Here is a 21078-nt window from a genome sequence, read left to right as displayed (position 1 = left end):
CCTACCTGTTCAAATATTGTGAAAGTGTCAATGTCAAATATCTGAGATACATGTACACATTATTCTTTCTTGGGGGAGATTAGGTGTGGCAACCTAGTACTGGCTTGCTTTGTTTTGTTGACAAGTTTCATCAGGGATATTTAGCTTTTATATGAAATTGTGTCTGTTAGAGACACATTGCAACAATTTTCAAACTGACATTGTCTATAAATTATATGATGCTTCACATAAATGTTTAAAGAATAATAATCTAGAGATACGATGTGATCCATTTTTCATGAGACTACCATTTGCAATATTTGAATCTGAAAATGGCTGTTTAAACCAAAATTGTGAGTATGCTTTTATTTACAAATAAATAGTTACGAGATATTATTGTTTTCTGAACCAATGGTTTGCAAATATTGCAATAGCATATGATTGAAAATAATAAAACATATTAAATTAGAAATATGATCTCTATTTCTGTACATGAAAAATGTATTATTGTGCATCGCTTAGAGACTTCTGAAGATTATTTTAAAGCCCTACATTATGCACCATATAGTAGCTCTTCAATGCAGCCTCCACATAATTGGTACTGTCATGAGCTTTCCTGCATTTCCCCTGGTTCTGTCCATGATGAAATGTGAGAAGAGGGCCCCGTCTTACAAAGAGTTATGATTTTTCCGATCAATCACAACTATGGACAGCCAGCAACGTCAACATCTATTATTCATTTTTGTTCAAAATATTTTCCACCTATGATGTATATTCATGCATTCATTGTTTTCTTGAAATTTCACTGTGCTTCTCTTTGTTTACAACGGACATTGTGCAAATTTCCTGTAGAAAAAAATTATGACACTGATGGACTTCCATAGAGTTATGATTGATTGGATCAATCGTAACACTTAGTAAGACGGGGCCCAGTAAGAAAAGCTGCTTGTGGATTCCTTGTTGAAAACATGCGGCTCTGACTTTTGAAGCGGTTCCTTAACATCAATCAACAATCATTCCTAGATAACAAGCACACCGGTGACTAACTCTGCCGGGATTGAAAGAAAATACTTGCTTACACAACTTGCACAGAATCTACGTCGTTGACTCGTTATCGCTCCGGAAACTGGCTTGACGTTGACGCATCGCCAGGGTGAGGCACTGAACCCATTGCTCTGCATTGGCGCCGTCCCGCGTCTTGAAGACGTACGTCTTCTGGTCGTCCGTGAAGATTTCAAAGGCCTTTGGAATGCTTCGGTCACGTCGACGCAGCGTCTTGACGCTCTGGACCTTGCTCAGTTCAATGGGCAGAGTTCCCGTCATCTGCTGCAATGAGAAAAAAAAAATCCAATATTTTAGTGTCAGTTGTGGTAGTGATCAGGGTATTGGTGGTAGCAGTAGTAAAAGTATATTGAATCAGAACAATGCCTGATAAAAAATACAGTAACATTTTTCAATACATATTTTTATTCATTTACCATTCGTATGATGGAACACTCTATCAGCAATTGCTGGTTTTCGTAGGGGTCCATATGTTGATATTATCACCATAACTTTTTATATCATCGCAATACTGTTGATATCATCACAATATTATACAGGCCCATTTGGCAGTCCTTACCGATTTGTTTTTACTGTAGAGTAATCTCTCTCCGGCCAGGGTGAAGTAGCGTGTCTTCCATCTCCTGAAGAGCTTCCAGCGGACTTTCTTCTCTTTCAACTGACCTTCAATAAGAGGTTGACCTCCGGCAATTAAATCTGAAATAAATAACATTGTCATAAATTGATTATGTCCAATGTTTTTGTTTATTTTTACACGTAGCACCTTGACTGATGATTCATCAGAAAGTGCACATGAGAAAAACTTATTACTATTATAATTATTATCATTATTATCATATATCTAATGAGAACATAGCAAGACTTAAGACAGTGATTCGGATGTGTAATTGTACCCTAAGACCAAGGAATTTGACAAAGATCATAAGTAAACATGACCTTTTATCATCTTTTGTTATTTTTTACAGTAGGAAGGATCAGCATTGGGATAAGGTACAGAATCTTAAGTTATACCCCCCATATATCCGTTTTCTTTTATTGAACCTGTTTCTCTCTCTCTCTTCTGTCTTCCTTAATGTAAAATACTGCGTTAATATCTACAATGATTATTTCTACCATAACGGATGTATGGAATGCTCCATTGCTAATGCCATTTTTTTTTCTCTCTCTCTTTGTGCCTTTGCTCATGTAAGCAAGTCTCTCTTCAAAGCTATATTGTAAATGATTAATGCAAATTCACCTACTCAGTTTTATTCTATGATTGCTTTTTGTTCGCAATCAATATGTTATGCCTTTGTAATTTACTTTTTATGTACATGTTAACCTGCCTTGAACCAGTATAGGTTCATGGACCTGGTTTCGCTTGTTACTCTTCATTGTTTCACTTTGTTTATTCGTATTCTGCTTTTCTTTGAAATAAAGAAATGATTACAATCAATTATCATCTATGAACATAACTAAACAATATATTAGATAACTCAGCATAACTCAAAATTTGAGGTACTGATGGTCACTTGTAAGATAGAGAGAGAGAGAGAAGAAAAGCATATAAAATCGTTGGCCTTTGGTCCATGCTAGGCATGTCCAGATAATACGAAATAATCAACAGCAGCATCAAACATCCATGACTATTCATATATACATGTACACATTGCATCTCACAAATCAAATCATAACACCAGTTCAATGTAAAATTAGGTGCTATTGTCAGAGCCCAGTAACACAAAGGTTAGTGATTAATTGCTAATTTGAAAGAGCAATTCTGATTGGTTCCTGGTCAGTCTACTGAGCAAAATGCACATGCAACAATGATCCTGATAGGCCATTCCATTTAGCAATTAATCGCTAAGCTGCGTGTTATGGGGCCCTGGTGTTGGTATATGTATCATCATAACACTAACACCAGATTCAAGCGCTGAATCTGAAATGATTACACTTTGTGGCAAATTAAGTGACATTGTGCAAAAATAAACCAAACAATTGTCAACAGATTCCAGTTGTTTTCTGCAAAATTGACAAACCGATTACAACAAAAGCAAATCATCAGAAAAGGAAAATACAAATTAAAGAAACACAAATAAAATGATTTATGTATTGGACAATTAAGTGATATGAGAATACAAATCATACGAGCAAAATATATTGTTTCATAGAAAGTGCTCCAAACACCAACAAAAAAATCTCCAACAAGGCAAACATTTTCCCGAAAAATGTGCTTGAAGTGATACAAAATAATTAAAAACAAAATCATATTTTTGTCAACTTTAAATTTTCCCCAAAAGATTAGAATTTACACACACACAAGAACCACAGCATAGAAATCAATGATTTCATGATACCTTCAGTATTAATTTGAAATGGAATAGAGTCAGTTCCCATAAGGTCCATCATTTTGTCTGCGTCCATAACAAGAAAAACAACAATCATTCCTCTTTAAATGGCTAACTTGATACATGTCATAAACTTACAGTATTGATAAACCTTAATTAATAATGTCATTTTGTCGGCTCATTTCAAGTAAAAACATATGTTCATGTATTTTTATATCAGCATGTTTATGCAATACAGTCCGTATCAAAAAAAGTTTACACTTTGGAAAAGCCTTGGGAATTAAAAAAATATACAATATGTGGGTAATTTTTTCACAAAAAATCTTGGGTTTGGGTCTCATCTATCCAATGAAAGTAAAAGTTTTGACAGAATATTACACTTGAGTAAGCATGAATTAGAGTTGCACTTAAATGTTTAGTTGCCAGCGGTATAAAGGCATGACATTATTGGTCAGATCATGCCAAGAGGTCGCGCACTACTGCGTATTGATCAATAAGACTGGGCGTTGTATATCATGTACGCGTCAGCATTTAAGTATTCTAGACTACAGGTACACTTTTATGCAGTGCCAAACATTGACTCATTCACCAAGTAAAAAATATTCTTATATTGCTCCTAAAAAATAATTGGGTCATGAAATGGGAAGAATGGGGAAATACAATGAATTTTAATGGTACATTACATTTGGCATGTATTTGGAATAAACATGAAATCCAGCATTCCATAGAAATGTTGTTGAAACAAAGATACTACAGTCCGACCTGTCTTATCCGGCCTCCCCTTATCGATCAATTTCATTTCCATAAAAACACTGCCTATAATTTGCACTGACTCTGCAGTGAATATTGTCTTTACCGTACGCCCACTACAATAGTGTAGCTACTGCCAGTGGCCTGGGGAGGCAGCCGGCAGCGCAGCTACGTGTATTTAATATTTAATATCCGGGTTGGTGTTGGTCCCAACGTGTCAGGATAAGAGAGGTCGGACTGTATAAGGGGAAGATCAGATACTTCGGTGATTTTTTGAAACGCCCCTAAATACTCAATAAATGGGGAAGGATGCCCAATAGCGTTGAGTAACTAAACCATCGCACATCCGCACGCAGCTGTGTATAAAACATATGGGGGAAACGAGAGAGGGGATTTTGGAGAGGGCTCAAGGGTGGTGCATGGTAATAATTCCACCTTTTATTACCAAGAAATGTCTGAAATAAATTCATGTTTATTTCAAGAAAAAAAAATTGAATGAAAAAAACTATAAAATGTAAAAATCATCTATTCCTTCAACCCTTCACCATTTCTCTCACAACCATCTCGCGATACACGCAAAGGTCATAACAGGTTGTTACTTACTCAATGCTGTAGGGCGCTCTTCACGACCGTTTCATTACGGGGTCTATGTACTGTCTGATCTTCCCCTTGTAGTATCTTTGGTTTAAAATTCTAGTTTAGACTAGGGTAAAACCTAGGTTTCATTATCAGCATATGACTCCATGGCCATAAGAGCAGTCAAACAGCAATTAGGCCACGTTGACAGTAGACCAAATGGCCCGTATTCTGAAGTAGGGTTTAACTTAAACTCAGGTTTAAAGTTGTGGTTTATGTATGGGAAGCCAAAAGTATCAAAATTTTTATTAAATTGTATGTTTCTTATGTTTACTGTGCTCTTTTCTGATTCATCGATGGCAAAGACAATCATCTATCTATATTTCCTACACAATTATGCATGATGTGAGAGGCTAATGAGCTGAAAGTATCATATCTCTACTGTTCGTGATTATGTAACAATCGGCTGTCCATACTTTAACCACAACTTTAAACCTGGGTTTAAGTTAAACCCGACTTCAGAATACGGGCCAATGGGTTTAGTCCATGTGGTATAAGACCATCTGAGAACGATAAACCTACTGTTTGTAGACAAAGTGAATATCTATAAACACGTTGCTGTTGCACTTACCCATTTTATTTGGACTGCTACAAAGAAAACATGTCCAGTTACACGTCTTGGCATTGTAGGTGAACATATCATAGTAACTAGCCCGGCAAAGCTGCCTGATCAGCCCTTGCTGCACCTAAGACGGAAAAAAATTGAAATGGAATTATTTCAATGTTATCAAAATCAATATGGGTTTTTTTTTATGAAAAGGGTGAAATGGGTAGATGAACAGGGGAGCGTTTCATCAATATTTTCATCCAACAAGTTGTCAGATCTGACAGCTTTCCTTGATTTTGATTGGCTGAGAGGCACTGTTCCTATGGTAACTGTCGGATAAAATGGGACTTGTTGGATAAAACGTCAGACAAGTCCTTTCATGAAACGCCCCCCAGGTAAAGTCATCTTATCATCTATGATTGGTAAACATAAGAAAAAATATTGGCATTATACGTAAACATATCATGGCAACTGGATCAACATAGCTGCTATCAGTCTTTGCCTAACCTGTAAGTGATAAAAGAAATGAAATTGACTTCATAATAACTGAAACAAGAAAAAAAAAACCTCTATGAAAACTGGTCCTAATGTCAAGGCATGGTGTTAGTTTGCCATACATAGAACACTAAATAATGTCATATGGGGGAGTTGGGGCACCTCTCCAACGCTAATTTTTTAGCAGTATACAGTATTTCAGTACTTGATTTGGGCTGCGTGGAGGGTGAAAATCAACCATGATGCACACTGGATATTTCTCGAGCAGGTATTAACTCACCTTCGCTTGGGGGAAGTTTTGCGTGATGAGTTTGAGGAAGGTCATGTGACCTCCGATCGTCTTCTGCTTCTCCCAGCTCATCTTGAGGCTCTGTACTGCGTTATCGTCCAGCGATACCGGTGTAGGAGATGTAGCCTGATATGATACAAACAGATTCAAATTAAGAGTCAGATTCAGATCAAGATCTAAATGAGATTGAGATTTGGATTGGAATTCAGATTAAAATTGATAGTGATATTAAGTTTGGATGTAACTGGCTCGTTCATATAATTATTTTCTTAAAAATAAGCGAAACTTTGATTTGTCATAACTTTCTTATTTTACATCGGATTTTGATGAAATTTTCAGCATTGTGCTTGTCTGCTTTTTCTTTATAGATTCAAATCAACATTTTTATGAGGTGGACTTGACGTTTAAGTTTGAAATTGAGATTGAAATTTGGATTGAGACTGAGAATGAGTTGGAGGTTGAGTTTAATATTACATTAAATATTGAGATTGAGAATGAGTTTGTTATTGTGTTTGATATTGAGATTGAGTTTGATACTGAATTTGATATAGAGAATAAGATTTGGATTGAGATTGAGATAGAGGTTGACAAAGAGATTAATAATGAGTTTGAGATTGGCATTGTGTTTGATGAGATTGAGATTAAACTTAAGATTGATATTACATTTGATACTGATTTGGATTGAGATTGAGACTAAACAGGGGCATGGATGATCAATAAAAATTCTTACTTGAAGATGTAAATATTTGAGATGTATCCATGGCAATATTTGTTTGGTTTCCATGGAGAATGGCAGCGTGCTGTAGAGACAATGAGGTTCTTTTAACGAGCAGTAGAAGTCCAGCTTCCCTACTGGTCTGTTCCTAATATCCTCTGAGGGAGAAAATGGTGACATTATTATAAGTATTAATTATCTAGGTAAAGGTAAATTAAGTTTTGTTGAGACATCATCACCATCACTTCATCATTACCATCATCATTACCACCATCATCATCACCATCATCATTACCATCATCATTACCATCACCATCATCATCACCATCATCATTACCATCATCATCATCATCACCATCAACATTACCATCATCATTATTAAAGGTCAAGTCCACCTCAGAAAAATGTTGATTTGAATCAATAGAGAAAAATCAGACAAGCACAATGCTGAAAATTTCATCAAAATCGGATGTAAAATAAGAAAGTTATGACATTTCAAAGTTTTGCTTAATTTCAACAAAATAGTTATATGAACGAGCCAGTTACATCCAAATGAGAGAGTCGATGATGTCACTCACTCACTATTTCTTTTGTTTTTTATTGTTTGAATTATACAATTTCAATTTTTACGAATTTGACGATTAGGACCTCCTTGCCTGAAGCACAAAATGTTAAAATAATGGAATTCCATGTGTTCAGTGAGGAATGAAACTTCATTTCACATGACAATGACGAGAAAATAAAAATATTTCATATTTCATATAAAAAATTACAAAAGAAATAGTGAGTGAGTGATGTCATCAACTCTCTCATTTGGATGTAACTGGCTCGTTCATATAACTATTTTGTTGAAAATAAGCGAAACTTTAAAATGCCATATCTTTCTTATTTTACATCCGATTTTGATGAAATTTTCAGTGTTATGCTTGTTGAATTTTTCTCTTTTTTTTCAAATCAAGTTTTTGTTGGGGTGGCAGTGCCATCATCATTATCATCAACATCACCATCATCACCATCATCATAATCATCATCATCACCATCATCATTATCATCATTGTCGTCATCATCATCATCATCGTTATTAACATCACCATCAACATTACCATCATCGTAATTAACATTGCCATCATTATCACCATCATCATTATTATCAATATCATCATCATCATCAGCACCATCATTATCATCATCACCATCATCAGTATCATCATCCTCATCAATATCATCATAGTCATCATCATCATAATTACCACCATCATCAATCATCTTCATCATTGTTAGCATTTCATCAAAGCAAGAGATATCTGATAGACTGACCTTGCACTGTGCATTCTTCTGGGATCGGAATCCTGTCTTTGATAGAATCCATATAACTACTCATTTCTCTTTGTCTTTTAAACAGGTACTGCTGCAAGCTGCTATCTCGATTACTCCCGCTACCTGTCATGGACATTCCCACACTCAACCGCGAGCCGTCGCCGATGCCTGATGAAGTCTGCGACGTCGGCGACTGCAATGTCGGGCTTGACGGCGAAACTCTACCTTGCAGGGAACTTGCATGCGTTGACGTGGAATTACCATTTGCCTCCATATGAGTTTGGGCAGATGTTGGAGGAGACGTTGGTGATGTTGCACTTTCATTCTCCGAAGACGTTGCCAACGAGACATGGAGATTTAAGTTTCCTTTGCTGGAGCGATGTTGCCTGTTGGTAATTTTGCGCTCAAACTCCGACTTCCTCGTCGGCGATGTCGTGATCTGTTTGCGAGTCCCCGATCTCAAAGCCGTTCCGCTTGCACCCGATTGCACACTACCCTTGCTCTCGCTTCTCCCCGCCATCTCTAGGACACCTAGACTGTTTGAGTTGACACGTCCCACGCCAAGCGGTGTGTGGTGAAGGTGCAGGGCCTGTTCTGAATAGGAATGTCCTGGATGCCGTAAAGGCTGCAAGGAACCTTGCATGTCGCTGCGGGTGTGGGGGCGCCCTTGCGCTTTGCGGTACAGTTTCTTCCTCTCTTCTGACATTTGGCTGATATTGGTGGCACTGAATGGCTTATTGTCCTGTGATAAATGTCTTGGTTCAATCATACTGACTGGTCTGTGGAGCCCATGCTCACTGTTAAGGAATAGAAATGTCACAATATCCTTTTAAATGCAACTCAATACTTAGGAACGACATCTATGGCCTTATATTAATTTACACCCTCTGCCATTATAACAGTCAATTGGACTAAGTGGGTATTGAACCAAATGGCAATTAGACCAACTGCCAACTTGACCAACTGAAGTTAGACCAACTGGCTATTGGACAAAATGGTTATTCTAATATTAATCTATAGATGAGGTTGCTATTAGAAAAAGTGGCCATTGGCTCTTCTGCCTACTGGGTGAAATGATATTGGACGAACTGGCTATTTCGATGAAATACCATTAGGCTAAGTGACAATTAAACAAAGGACTTTGCTGAAGTTTTATCTGTCCTATTTAAAACCAGAGTGACAGTGCCTCTCAGCAAATCAAAATTAAGGAAAAGTTGTCAGGGGCCTGTTGCAGAAAGAGTTGCGTTAAAACGCAAGTAAAAATATCAAGCGCAAGTCCTGAATACAGGTGCTTCATTGGCAGAAAATCAAGTTGCGCAAGATTTTTTGAGTTGCGTTTGATTGCAACTCTTTATACAACTGGCCCCTGATCTGATAACCTGTCAGACAAAAATGTTGATGAAAGGCTCCCCAGAATCGGGGCCTTTATCGTTACCTGCTGACTGTGTCTCTCTGTAGTTGTTGTACGATCATCCTAGCTGCCGTGGAGTTGCTTTGGCTCTGCATGCTGATCTCCTGTATGTATGGGCCTAAGATACCCTTATGACGGTCCCCGATGCTCTTGATCTCGATTAGAATGGCTGGTAGTGCAGTCTGGTCCACGCAGGATAATTCCTGGACCAGGAACTCGATACACGCCTCACCTGCTTCCTACAAAAGGCATCACATGAACACAATCAGTTACATAACCTTTGAGAGTACATATCTTTGCTTCCATGTACATCAGTCAATTTCATTATTCGTATTAGAAAATTATATGATATATGAAATTTCAAACAAATAAACAAACCTTAACTATAGAAAGATGATTTGCATGCAGAATCTCTCAAATCTGTTGTTTGAATCTATTGGCCTCTGACATTATATTGTCCTGTCATTATGACACAGTATTTTAAGTTATAACTTTACACCTAGCCCTCATGAGAGGTTAAGTTGTAAACAAATATAGGGGCCTACACTGAAATCCAGAACCCAAACCATCTTTCTATGATTCAATTTCCTTCATTTAAAGTTTGCAAGTTAATATCAAGTGAAAATGTTGATATCAAATGGGAAATTTCATATTTCAACCATATAATTATTTCATTATTTTTCAATCATTGCAACGGAATCCAATCACAGCAACAGGACCACATTTTATTACAAAACTGATTATGATAACACACCATTATTACTACAAGATTAAGGTTTTTTAAAACAAACCACTGCAAAGTAACTATAAAATATTTATTTTCATTCATACAAAGACCAGGGCCCCGTTACACAAAGAATAGCAAGTAATCACAAATTTGAAAGAACAATTCTGATTGGTTCCTTGTCAGTCTACTGAGCATAATGCAAATGCAACAATGATCATGATAGGTCACTTCAATAGCAAATTACCGCTGATCTCTGTGCCAGAGGCGGACCGTGACCCAGAGTAAGACAAAGCAATGGAGGGGCACAGCATTGTTCACAAACAATACAGTGCCCCTCCAGTTTCCGGGTCACGGTCCGCCACTGCTCTGAGTGACGGGACCCAGGGCAGGAATCATAAATTTTACCCAGATTACTGTTTTCCCAAACAGAGCAAAGGTAAAACTCACAGGACTCAGTCTGCCCACGGCGCCAAAGATCTTGCCAGCCATGGAGAGCAGCGCGGGCTGTCTCCTGATCCCCGCCTGGAGCTGGGCAAGGCATAGTGTGAACGGGGCGGGGTCGATGGAGGCGATGTCAACCAGGGCTGAGAGCACCGTCTGGGAGGTCGTAGGGTTGTTCAGGTTGGCCACTAGGACTGGGACATAATCCTTCAGGATCTGTGTAAGGAAATAAAGAGGGAAACATCAATAGTTATGCAACTTTTTGACACTTATTTGAACTGATCCAAACCTAGCCTATCCTTTCTTGATCTCTTCCTCTTCACCTCCCACTTTGACTTTCTTTCTCCTCCCTATATTCATTTTCCTTCTTTCTCTATGCTACTATCTTGTAAATAAATTTCAAACATTCTGGCAGGATATGTCAGACTATCCTTTAAGAAGCTTTGGATCTACAGTCTTCGACACATGTGATTTATGAGAGTCCTGATGCATAGACATTTTTTTTAAAACATTTAGAAATATAAAGTGAATCGGGGGAAAACAATTGTGATGGTGGGATTTTGATCATTAATGTATGACTGTACTACTTGGCTGCAGCAAACTGATTCAAAGCACCCTGTAATACCAATGCTTTCAATTGACTCTAACTTGTTGCACATGATTTGCCTAGACTTCCAGTTCTACTAAGTTCACTATTGATAGGAGCCTTTTATGATATAGTGCCACTTTGACTTTGAAAGTTTAATAACTTTTCCATTCCACATAGCTGATTCTAAAGTTTCACTACTAGGTTTATCTGATTTTTTTCTCAACCTCAGCACTAGCAGTTCCCATAGTAACAGACACAAGTACCGTACTTTTTCAGCCGACAAAAACCAAGAAAGGTTGTCAGGGGCCTGTCCTAGGAACAGTTGTGTTTAAAGGCAACTTGAAAACATCAAGCGTGATGTGCGTTTCATTGGTTGAACATTGTGTCATGTTCGATCGCAACTCCTTCTGCAACTGACTTTAGATCTGATAACTTGTCAGAAAACAAATGTTGACGTAATGTGTTGGCTCAGTCGGTAACGCGTTTGCCCGTCGAACCAAAGATCGTGGGTTCGAGTCCACCCCGGGCGGATGACTGAAGCCAGTACGTTGTGTGTAAACGTCTCTCCCATGTTTCATAGATGCAGGCTATGTTACAATGGAAAACACTCCGTCCCTCGGATAGGACGTTAAATGGAGGCCCCGTGTAGAGGAGAGTCACTACCTTTGCACGTTAAGAACCCACTGCACTATTCGTATAAGAGTAGGGGGAAACCCCGGTCCACCTGCACTCCCCCAATCAGTTATATCGGGAGGAGAGACCTGCGGGTCATAGTGATTCAGTTCGCTTTTCGCCTCCCAGGCACAGGTGACGCCAAACAAATAATAATACTGTCCACCAGGGAAAATTGAAATTTCTTATCAATATGTTGTTGGTGTGGGCTTAACCTTTACTGAACTTACTTTTGGTTTTCTTTTTGCCATGAGCGCCATGAGTTGGAGGATGTTGGACTTCTCGTTCTCATCGCAGCCGGGTAGGATGGAGACCAGGTCTGGTAGACAGTCTTCGATAGGACCGGGGTCTTCGGTATAGATCTGGGGCAGGATACGGGTCAAGGATCTGTTGCCTGGGATTGAAAAAAATATAACAATATACAATTAACCAATTTACAATTGATTGCATTTTCTGATTTGGCCTACTATTAAACTTTTTGATACTGAAAATATGCAAAATACATCAAAAATCAACCTGCTAATCATGATTGACTTCTGCATTCACAAATCATATTTCATCAATTTCTACAAATCATATACTGCATATATATAAATGTAAAGAATGTAAAGAGGAAATACCTAAACATTGCATAGGTGCTTTTGCGACATATATATTTTACAGGATGCTAATAAAGCAAGAAAGATGGGGAAGTAGCCTGGTCTACATTTTGTATTTAAAAGAAGTCTGTTCATACGTTGTATAAACATATTTTTCCGCAATACTTTTATCATTTTTGTTATCATGTTTCAATCTCTATTAACTGAATAACTACAGAGATAGAGATATTTTGATAATACTGCTACATTGTACTAGTAATAATACAGAGTATTTATAAAGTGGCAAATTCACATGTATTTTGAGCTCATGGCACTTAAATTACAATAATTTTATGGCAAGTCCCATTTTCAAAAGGACACAGTTCTAATTTACAGCTACAATTTAGAAAACGGGCACAAAAAATCTACAAGGTCGATAAGTATTCCCTGTATTTATTCATTTTCAGGTCACAATAATCTAATATTTATCTCAACACTATGCAGCTCTGGTAATAATAATAATAGACATTTATATGGCGCCATCTATCTAGAAATATTCTATTGCGAGGTGCACAAGAAAAGAAAGAATGAGAAAGTTTGGATGAGTGTCAAAGTGCTTATAACTAACACTGTTAGAAAAGATAAGATTTCAGTTTGAATTTTGGATTTAGTTTACCTTGTGTGATGCTGTGAATGATGGCTCTGCAGTGTTCAGCTAGCAGATGTGCATTCTCTATGGCAGCCAGGGCAAGATAGCTGGACACGTTCCTGATCAGATCTCGGTTCCCATGCCGGAGAAACCGTATCGCTACCGGAAGAGCCAATTCCATCACACTCCGCTTGCCGTAGTTTTGCTGAAATAGCGGAATGAGTGAGATTCAAGATTAGCCGATCATTTGGTTCAGGACAATTTCGCAGACAATACCCCCAAGTTACTACACTCTAACTAAATTCTTGGGCCCTCATTCTGAAGTCAGGTTTAACTTAAACCATGGTCTAAAATTATGGGCAGCCAAAAACTAGTAAATTTTGCTTAAATTGTATATCTCTTATATTTACTAATATTCTCTTTCCTTTTGCTTTCATGATGAAGAAATATACTTCAAAATACTTCAGTTATCATTCCCAGACAATTTTGGCGTCATATGAGTTAGTAGATTAGATGTGTACTGTTAGGGATTTGTACCCTTATTGCCTCTCCATACTTAAACCATAACTTTAAACCTGAGTTTAAATTACACCCGACTTCAGAATACGGCCCTTAAAGTCAAATTTGAATTTAAGTTTGTTTGAATAAAAGCAGAAAATTTATGGCTAAAATTAGAGAAAATTGCTTTTATGATTATAGGGGCTATCATTTGAGGCTAGGTACTGGAATTAGTAATATTGCAACAAAATATATTGTACCATATGGCCAACAGGCAAACATTCAAAAAGGTATTTTCCTGTGCGTACATGTATTTTTTTAACGCCATGATTTACATTTTTTAAATTTACGAACAACAAAATGTATCACAAATATGTCAAAAGTATTGATTTCATTTATTCATTACATATTCAAAGTTAAACATAAAAGTAATTTGAAATACCGGTATAAGTAGAAAATATGTCTCAATGTACATATATGTAGAATCCAATAAATATATTTTGCTATACATAGCCTTTGGCCCATGCATGATATTCTTCCTCTATTCAGTGAAAAAATAACATAAGGTATTTGCAATTCACTTTGAAAATAGAGGGAAAGGTACCCTTGAAATTGAAACTGGATTCACTTAAAGATTTAATAAATACAAGAGAAAAAAAATATATATCCATCGTACTGCAGAAAATCCCCCACCATCCCCAATGCCCTGGTTTACCATAAACAAGCAGCTCATGATGTCAGAGGCAATCTTGGCATGAGGCGGGTCTTCATCTCTCGTGGTCAGTTTGAGATTGTGATGAAGGCATGACTGCCAGAGAGAAACGAGCGCCTCTACATGCTCTTCAATCGATCCAGTATCCCTGGAAACGTAACACAAATGAAAGATATATGCCTCAAAATTAGTTCAAATATAATCTAATAATATGACCACCTATGAAGTATAAATACAAAATATACATGTGCAAAATAGCTCTGAGAAAAACTGTGTAATTGCTGAGAAATGAGCAAAATAAGCACGGAATTCCATAAAAATTGTTGTGTATTTTTCAAAGCAATATCAATACACTATCCCATATCAGCCTTTTTGTGTTTTATAGTGATCATCATTATTGGTTTTTTGCTAAGAGTTCAGGATTTCACAAGATAAGTTTACTCCAATGTACCAGATCTATGATAAAATGGTGGCAATGATTTTAAAGACTTTCTCATGAATAATCGTTTGCAGCAACTACTTTCTTTTACCTCTAAAGGAAGCTAGTATCTTTGTTCAGAATTCATAATCAAATCAGTGATTCAGCTTCTCATAATTGAATAAAAGGATGATGCAAATCCATGATTATTTTTATATGTCCAATGAGGATTTGGTCAGCCTGTTTTCATTCATTTAAGAACCCAACTCAATTCGACCATTAAGATGAGCACGAAATATTGCTGTATTGTCGATCCACTTTCTTGAGTCAACCAATATTTTAGCCAATAAACCTAGCTTGACTTTATAGAACTTTTAGACTACGACACCTCATTTACTTTACCTCAGTAAATGTCTGCTGTGTTTGTCAGCATGAATTCTGCAAGCGTCTTTTCATCGCTTATCCTCACAATTCACCATACACAAAACAATGGAGAATGCAAGAAAGCAACAAAGATGCTTAGCAGGATTCCTGCTACAAGACACTAAACTCCAGGTACATACTAAGAAGGTTCACCAACTTCACCGCTGTTTTCAACCTTTACCAAAAACTCACCTGATTGCCGTTGTAACTCTCGTGATACATATCTCCACAACGGCTTGGTCATTGTCGCTCCTCACGTAATTCTCAGAAGAGGCTATCTCTTGAATGCAGTAGAGGGCGGCAGACAGGTCGTGGACGATATCCGAGTCCGGTACAGAGAAGAGGTCTCCGGCCCGGGGAGAGATCTCTCCTCGACAGCACTTGGCTGAATAGTTCATGCATTATGGCATAGTTTCCACAGTCACGTATACGTTAACTTCAAATAATTCAAGGTGCTTTAGAGAGGGCACATGCGGTGTATTAAGGCAGAACACTTGTTTTTCATTCAATGATTAATTCACATTGTTGCAATGAGCTCCTCAATGTGCAGTAAGCAAATTAGATGTCCATCTTTGTAAATGCCAATCAGAGGAAACCTGAAAGAAAAGAAAGAAAACAAATTCACGTTATGAACATGAAATACATACTGTAATTTCAAAGAGGGCAACCATGTTTTTGTTTGCAATAGTCTTTCTAAAACAAAATTTAGTTGACAATTTCACATCATAATTATTTGTGAGGGTCAATCTTAAAATACAGCACTGTAGGCTCTCATAAAATCGGCAATGGTAAAACATGTGAAGCGCAACCCTTCTGTTAAGCTCAGCCCTAACACACATGAGTCTGGTAAACAGATGGTCGACCAAATGATAATAGACGAGCTGGCAATGGGACGAATTGGCATTAGACGAATTGGAAATACATTATCGCTGGGACCTATAGAAGTGAAAGCATCTTCCAGAATCTGAGGGAAGGTATTTCAGCCATCAGAGCTCATTTTGTGTACATGGAAATGATTATATAGGCCTAAAATACTTATATTTCTATGGAAAGGTCCATTTTTAAAAAAGCACATTTTGATATTACAGCACAAATGGGAAAAATAAAAAAGGGCACTAAAAATATCCAAGTTATGATGGCGGAGGTCATCGTGAGAATGGTGATTTAGTTATGATGGCGATGGAGGTTGTAGTGATGGTGATCACACAAGTAGTTAGAGCAATAACGGGATCGGAGTTCGGTTCGGAAGTTTTGCTCCTAAAATCGAAATCGGTTCGGATATCGGATCGGCAGATATTAAAAAAAAAACATTAAAATTTGTGGGTGGCCGGCACATGGACAAATGCTGCAAGCTACACTGATGACAGAATTTGTTTTTATCTCCGACAAAAGCGGAGGAAGAATATGATGATTTGTTTTGATCTCCGACATAATCGGAGGAAGGAAAAGAAGATAAATGATGATGCAGCGCGCGACACTACTGCTGTTCAAACGATAGTCCTCTTCTCTACAACATCGTGGTGATGGCGGAGTCCGTCGTGAACTATTAGAGGTCGCATTACTTACAGAAAAAGACGCACTACTATCCGAAGTTGTTTACAATGATATTCACCTTCTCTACAATATCATAGTGATGGCGGAGGTAATCGTAAACTCCAAGAGGTCGCATGACTTACCGAAATAGACGCACTATTATCCAAAGTTTTGTTTACGATATTCACCTTCTCTACAACATTGTAGTGATGGCGGAGGTAATCGTAAACTCTTATAATGATGGTGATGATGGTAACGATGATGATGGATGATTATTAAAATGTACATGATTAAAAGCAATGACGGTGATGATGATGATGATTTTGACGAGGATGGAAGTGGAGGTGATCATGATGGTAATGGTGCATTGGCAGTGATGACAATGAAGATGAAGATGCTGAGAATGAAATCAATGATTATTTTGATGGTGATGATGATGATGACATATCAACAATGATTATGACAATGATTATGACAATGGTGATGATGATGATGAAAAATGGTGATATTCGTGATGATGAAAAATAATAACGGTGGTGCCGATAGTAGTGATGGAAGATGATACATGTAGAAATGGAGATGGATGCAGTAGTAGGATGGAGATTGTGACGACAGTGGTAGTAGTTGTGGTGATGGCAAACATGTAATAATGGTGGTGGTGAAATTGGTGAGGGTATAATAATAATAATAATAATAATAATACCCAATTTTTATAAAGCGCTTTTCCCAGAATGGCCCAAAGCGCGTTACAGCATATTATTACCCCGGTCATTGGATTCATTTCAATCCCGCACGAAAAGTGCACAATGTGAAATGCACAATGTCTGATGATGACATTGATGATGCCAATTTCAATTTTCAAAGACGGAGACAAGGAAGCAGAGTCAAATAATATGTAAAGCAATAACTTTAATGTTTCAATCAAAATTGTGTCACCATGTTTAACTGTTTGAATGTTATGTTACACTTACTTACAGTTAGGACTGTTTTCATTCCCAAATAAATACACAAATGAATTTATGTGTAAAATTGCAATACAAGACCTCTGGCTCTGCTATTATAACAAAAGTTAGAATTGCTTTTATTTTTTTCAACATTTTAAAAGTTGTTTGTAATGAAATCTTTAATGAATCGTGATAAATCTGGTTCTGACAAACCCAAACACCGAACATGTCCCAAAATGTGCTGCTCAATCAAAAATCACAATATTCACAGGTCTCACAACTTACAAGTTACTCCTGTTAAAATACTTTTTCATTGACGTTAGATCTCACAAGTCACATTTTGTTCAAATGATATTATAAGACTGTGATTCACTGATGAATAGTCTATCGCCTTGTACATGTTGTATCGGGCCTACCGCGTATGGTGAGACTACCACATATCGACCACCTCTTTTGAAACCGACCACATTGCGCGCGTTAAAATTATTGCGTATTACAAACGATACGCGCGGGAGAGTAGGCGCAGTGTCCATAGAAACGGTAAAAATCGATTTCACAAGAAAAAAAGAAGCAACAAAAAGTAGAAATGTAGTAGAATTAATCAAAATTGTATTGACTAAACCCAATCCCCGCTGAAAAACCAAGAAATCCGATAGGAAACGGCTTTAGAACAAATATCCGTCGTCAATCGTCGAATCATGCGCCGGAGCTCACAGTGGAAGTAGTGAGGCGATCATTTAGCATGTTGACGTCATGTAACTGATTTGAAAGAGTAAAAATATTTCGCCACCGCGACACGAATCGACCGTAAACTTAGTGTATCGCTAGTGGTCGGTTTCAAAATACGGCTGCAAATGAGCAAATGTAAAATCGTCGCATTCCTTGTTCGTCGATATATACGCGAATTGAATCGGAGTCGTCGAGCAAAACATGGAAATCTGATCTGCTCAATTTTCTGCACAAATGAGACGAAAACTGGGTAAAATTGGTGAATATTTTCGCAGATATGATGCTTAGAATATTAGGTGGTCGATAAGGGGTAGTTCCAACCATACCGCCCCGGGTTGATTTAAACTTGGGTTGGGCACATAAAATGCTAGCAGAGTCAGAGAGAAACTGTATAACAGTTAAGTTTAATAGACCTCCTACAACAAGTCCTAGTCTTAAACTCACCTGCCAGTTGCTCGCCCAGCTTCTCCCTCATCCAGCCGTCAAATTCGGTCACTGTTTTTTTTTTTGAGTCGAATTAAGGCTGGACTGCTGATTTTGCGTTGACAGACCAACTTTCCCTTCCTCAGCCCCGCGGCGATGGTTTTGCGTTGTTGGGTTTTGTATAAAAATCGGTACCATAGGGGTTGTTCAACTTCAAGGTGAGCTTTGCTTATCAGTCCAAAGAAGTCAGGAACGTAGCCCTAGTTGAGAATTAAAACAATAATATAATAACACAGTTTGTAGATTCCCGACGTTGACGCTCTTCAGCTTAGATCAATGAGTCACATATACCAATAGATTGTGTCATAAGTCATTCATCACAAACTTATTTCCTCCTCTTACCACACAAGACCGATTGCACTGTAGCGTCATTCTAAACCCAATGCAAGTTGTATTGAATGACAGAGGACCATTCAGACCACGCCCTCTATGACAAATTTATTTTCGCAACTTTTTTTTACCACTTGAAAACAACAAGTCAATGTAGCCAGCTGTGCTAATAATACACTTATGGGATTTGATAGTTTCTTTAAATCAAACGAACCATGAACTTAATGCTCATTAATATTTCTTTCTGATTTTATTTAAATTGTCATACACTGCCACACATCCATATGCATCCTCAATGTCAAGACGGCCGGGGCGGGTGGTATAATAATTTCATATCACTCTATAAATCTGATGCCAATGCTCTTGATTTGCTCCAATGGTTCTTTTCAAACAAAGAAGTAATTTCCTAAAAAGAAAATTCCAGACTAACTGCACTGCACAAAAGAACCAGTAATTGCATTCAGTGTTGGCAATCAACATGTTCATTGAGCATGACTGCTATTTCGTTTTTTATAATGAAACTTCATTCTTGACTGATATGATAAGACCATATGATTTTGTATTACAGCAATTTACGTATGATGCATAAACTTTGAACTGCCGGATCAAACATGATTCTTTAAAGTCTGATTGTTATGTTTCACAAAATAAGTTCCATATACAATCATGATCATGCATTTAAATAACTACGGAATATGACTGCAAACTTTTTAGGCTGTGGTGATTAAGTGTGATGATTTTAGTAGAAGTGGCATGTGGGGGTCAGATGTGATGGTGGTGGTGGTGATGGTAATGATGGTAGTAATGATGAAAGTGGTGATGATCATGATGATGGTATTGGTGAATGAAGATGGTACACATGCTGGGTAATGGAATAGTGGTATGTGATGATGGTGGTGGTGGTATATGGTGGTGAACTGGTAATGGTGGTGATCGATGATATGATGGTGGTGGTGGAAATGATAGGGATGATATGATGGTAATGGATGGCTGTGGTGGTGAAGCTGGGTAATTGGTGGTGATTAATTTGGCTGTAATAAGCTAGAATGGTGGTGGAGCTGGTAGTGGTGATGGTAGTAGATTGAGGTGGGGGAAGTGATGATAGTTAGTGGTAGCAATTAGGTGATGGAGATTGATGGCCGGTATAGTGGTAGCAATTGTGGTGATGGAGGTGGTGATGATGGTGGATGGTAGTTTTACGAATGATGGAGGTGGTTGTGGTGGTGATGAGAGGTAGTGGTATCAACGATGGTGGTGGTGGTGGTGAATGTTGAATGAACCTTGCAGGGAATCTTGTTGGTAACAATGGAGGTGGTGGTGGTGATGATGGAGGTGGTGTATGGTGTGGTTGACAGGTGTTACCTGATGGTGGTGGTGATGGCAGTTAGTGGTAGCAAATGATGGAGCCAGTGCATAGTGGTGACGGTGGCAGGTAATGATAGAAATGATGGAGGTGGTGGTGACACAGATGATGGTAATTAGTGGTAGCATGACGGTGGCTGTGGTAGCAGTGGTGATGTCAACGAGGGTGGGTGTGATGAGGGAGATGATATTGGTGATTTTTTGAGGTGATGATGGTAGGTGGAGCTGATGATCATGTTGGTGGTGAATGTGCTGAGGAATGTCTAAGTAAATATAGTATACACCAAGAAGATGGCATCTGAGACAATATGAGAGAGGGAGAGTGAGAAGTGGATGGTGAAAAGGAGAGATTGGGATAGAAGGGGGCATGGGAGGGAAAAGGGGAAAGGATGGGGGTGACAATAAATGGCTTAAAGAGGGGGAAAAAACTTACTGAATATTCTACCTGATCTAAAAAATGCA

General features: G+C 38.0%; 1 protein-coding gene across 1 annotated transcript; it reads right to left on the bottom strand.

The window, feature by feature from the left end:
• Nucleotides 1-838: 838 nt before the first annotated feature.
• On the bottom strand, nucleotides 839-19296 carry LOC121427603 (ventricular zone-expressed PH domain-containing protein homolog 1-like). Its single transcript, XM_041624082.1, is given in 15 exon segments — nucleotides 839-1305; nucleotides 1601-1737; nucleotides 3378-3434; nucleotides 5326-5440; nucleotides 6077-6211; nucleotides 6816-6958; nucleotides 8118-8914; nucleotides 9553-9767; nucleotides 10703-10912; nucleotides 12188-12351; nucleotides 13212-13389; nucleotides 14398-14542; nucleotides 15428-15591; nucleotides 15593-15831; nucleotides 18886-19296. Coding segments are annotated over 14 exon segments (2736 nt in total). The 5' UTR covers nucleotides 15638-15831; nucleotides 18886-19296; the 3' UTR covers nucleotides 839-1074.
• Nucleotides 19297-21078: the final 1782 nt, after the last annotated feature.

This window comes from Lytechinus variegatus, chromosome 14 (assembly GCF_018143015.1).
Source record: "Lytechinus variegatus isolate NC3 chromosome 14, Lvar_3.0, whole genome shotgun sequence".
Lineage (NCBI taxonomy): Eukaryota > Metazoa > Echinodermata > Echinoidea > Temnopleuroida > Toxopneustidae > Lytechinus > Lytechinus variegatus.
This window is presented reverse-complemented; position numbering and strand designations above follow the sequence as displayed.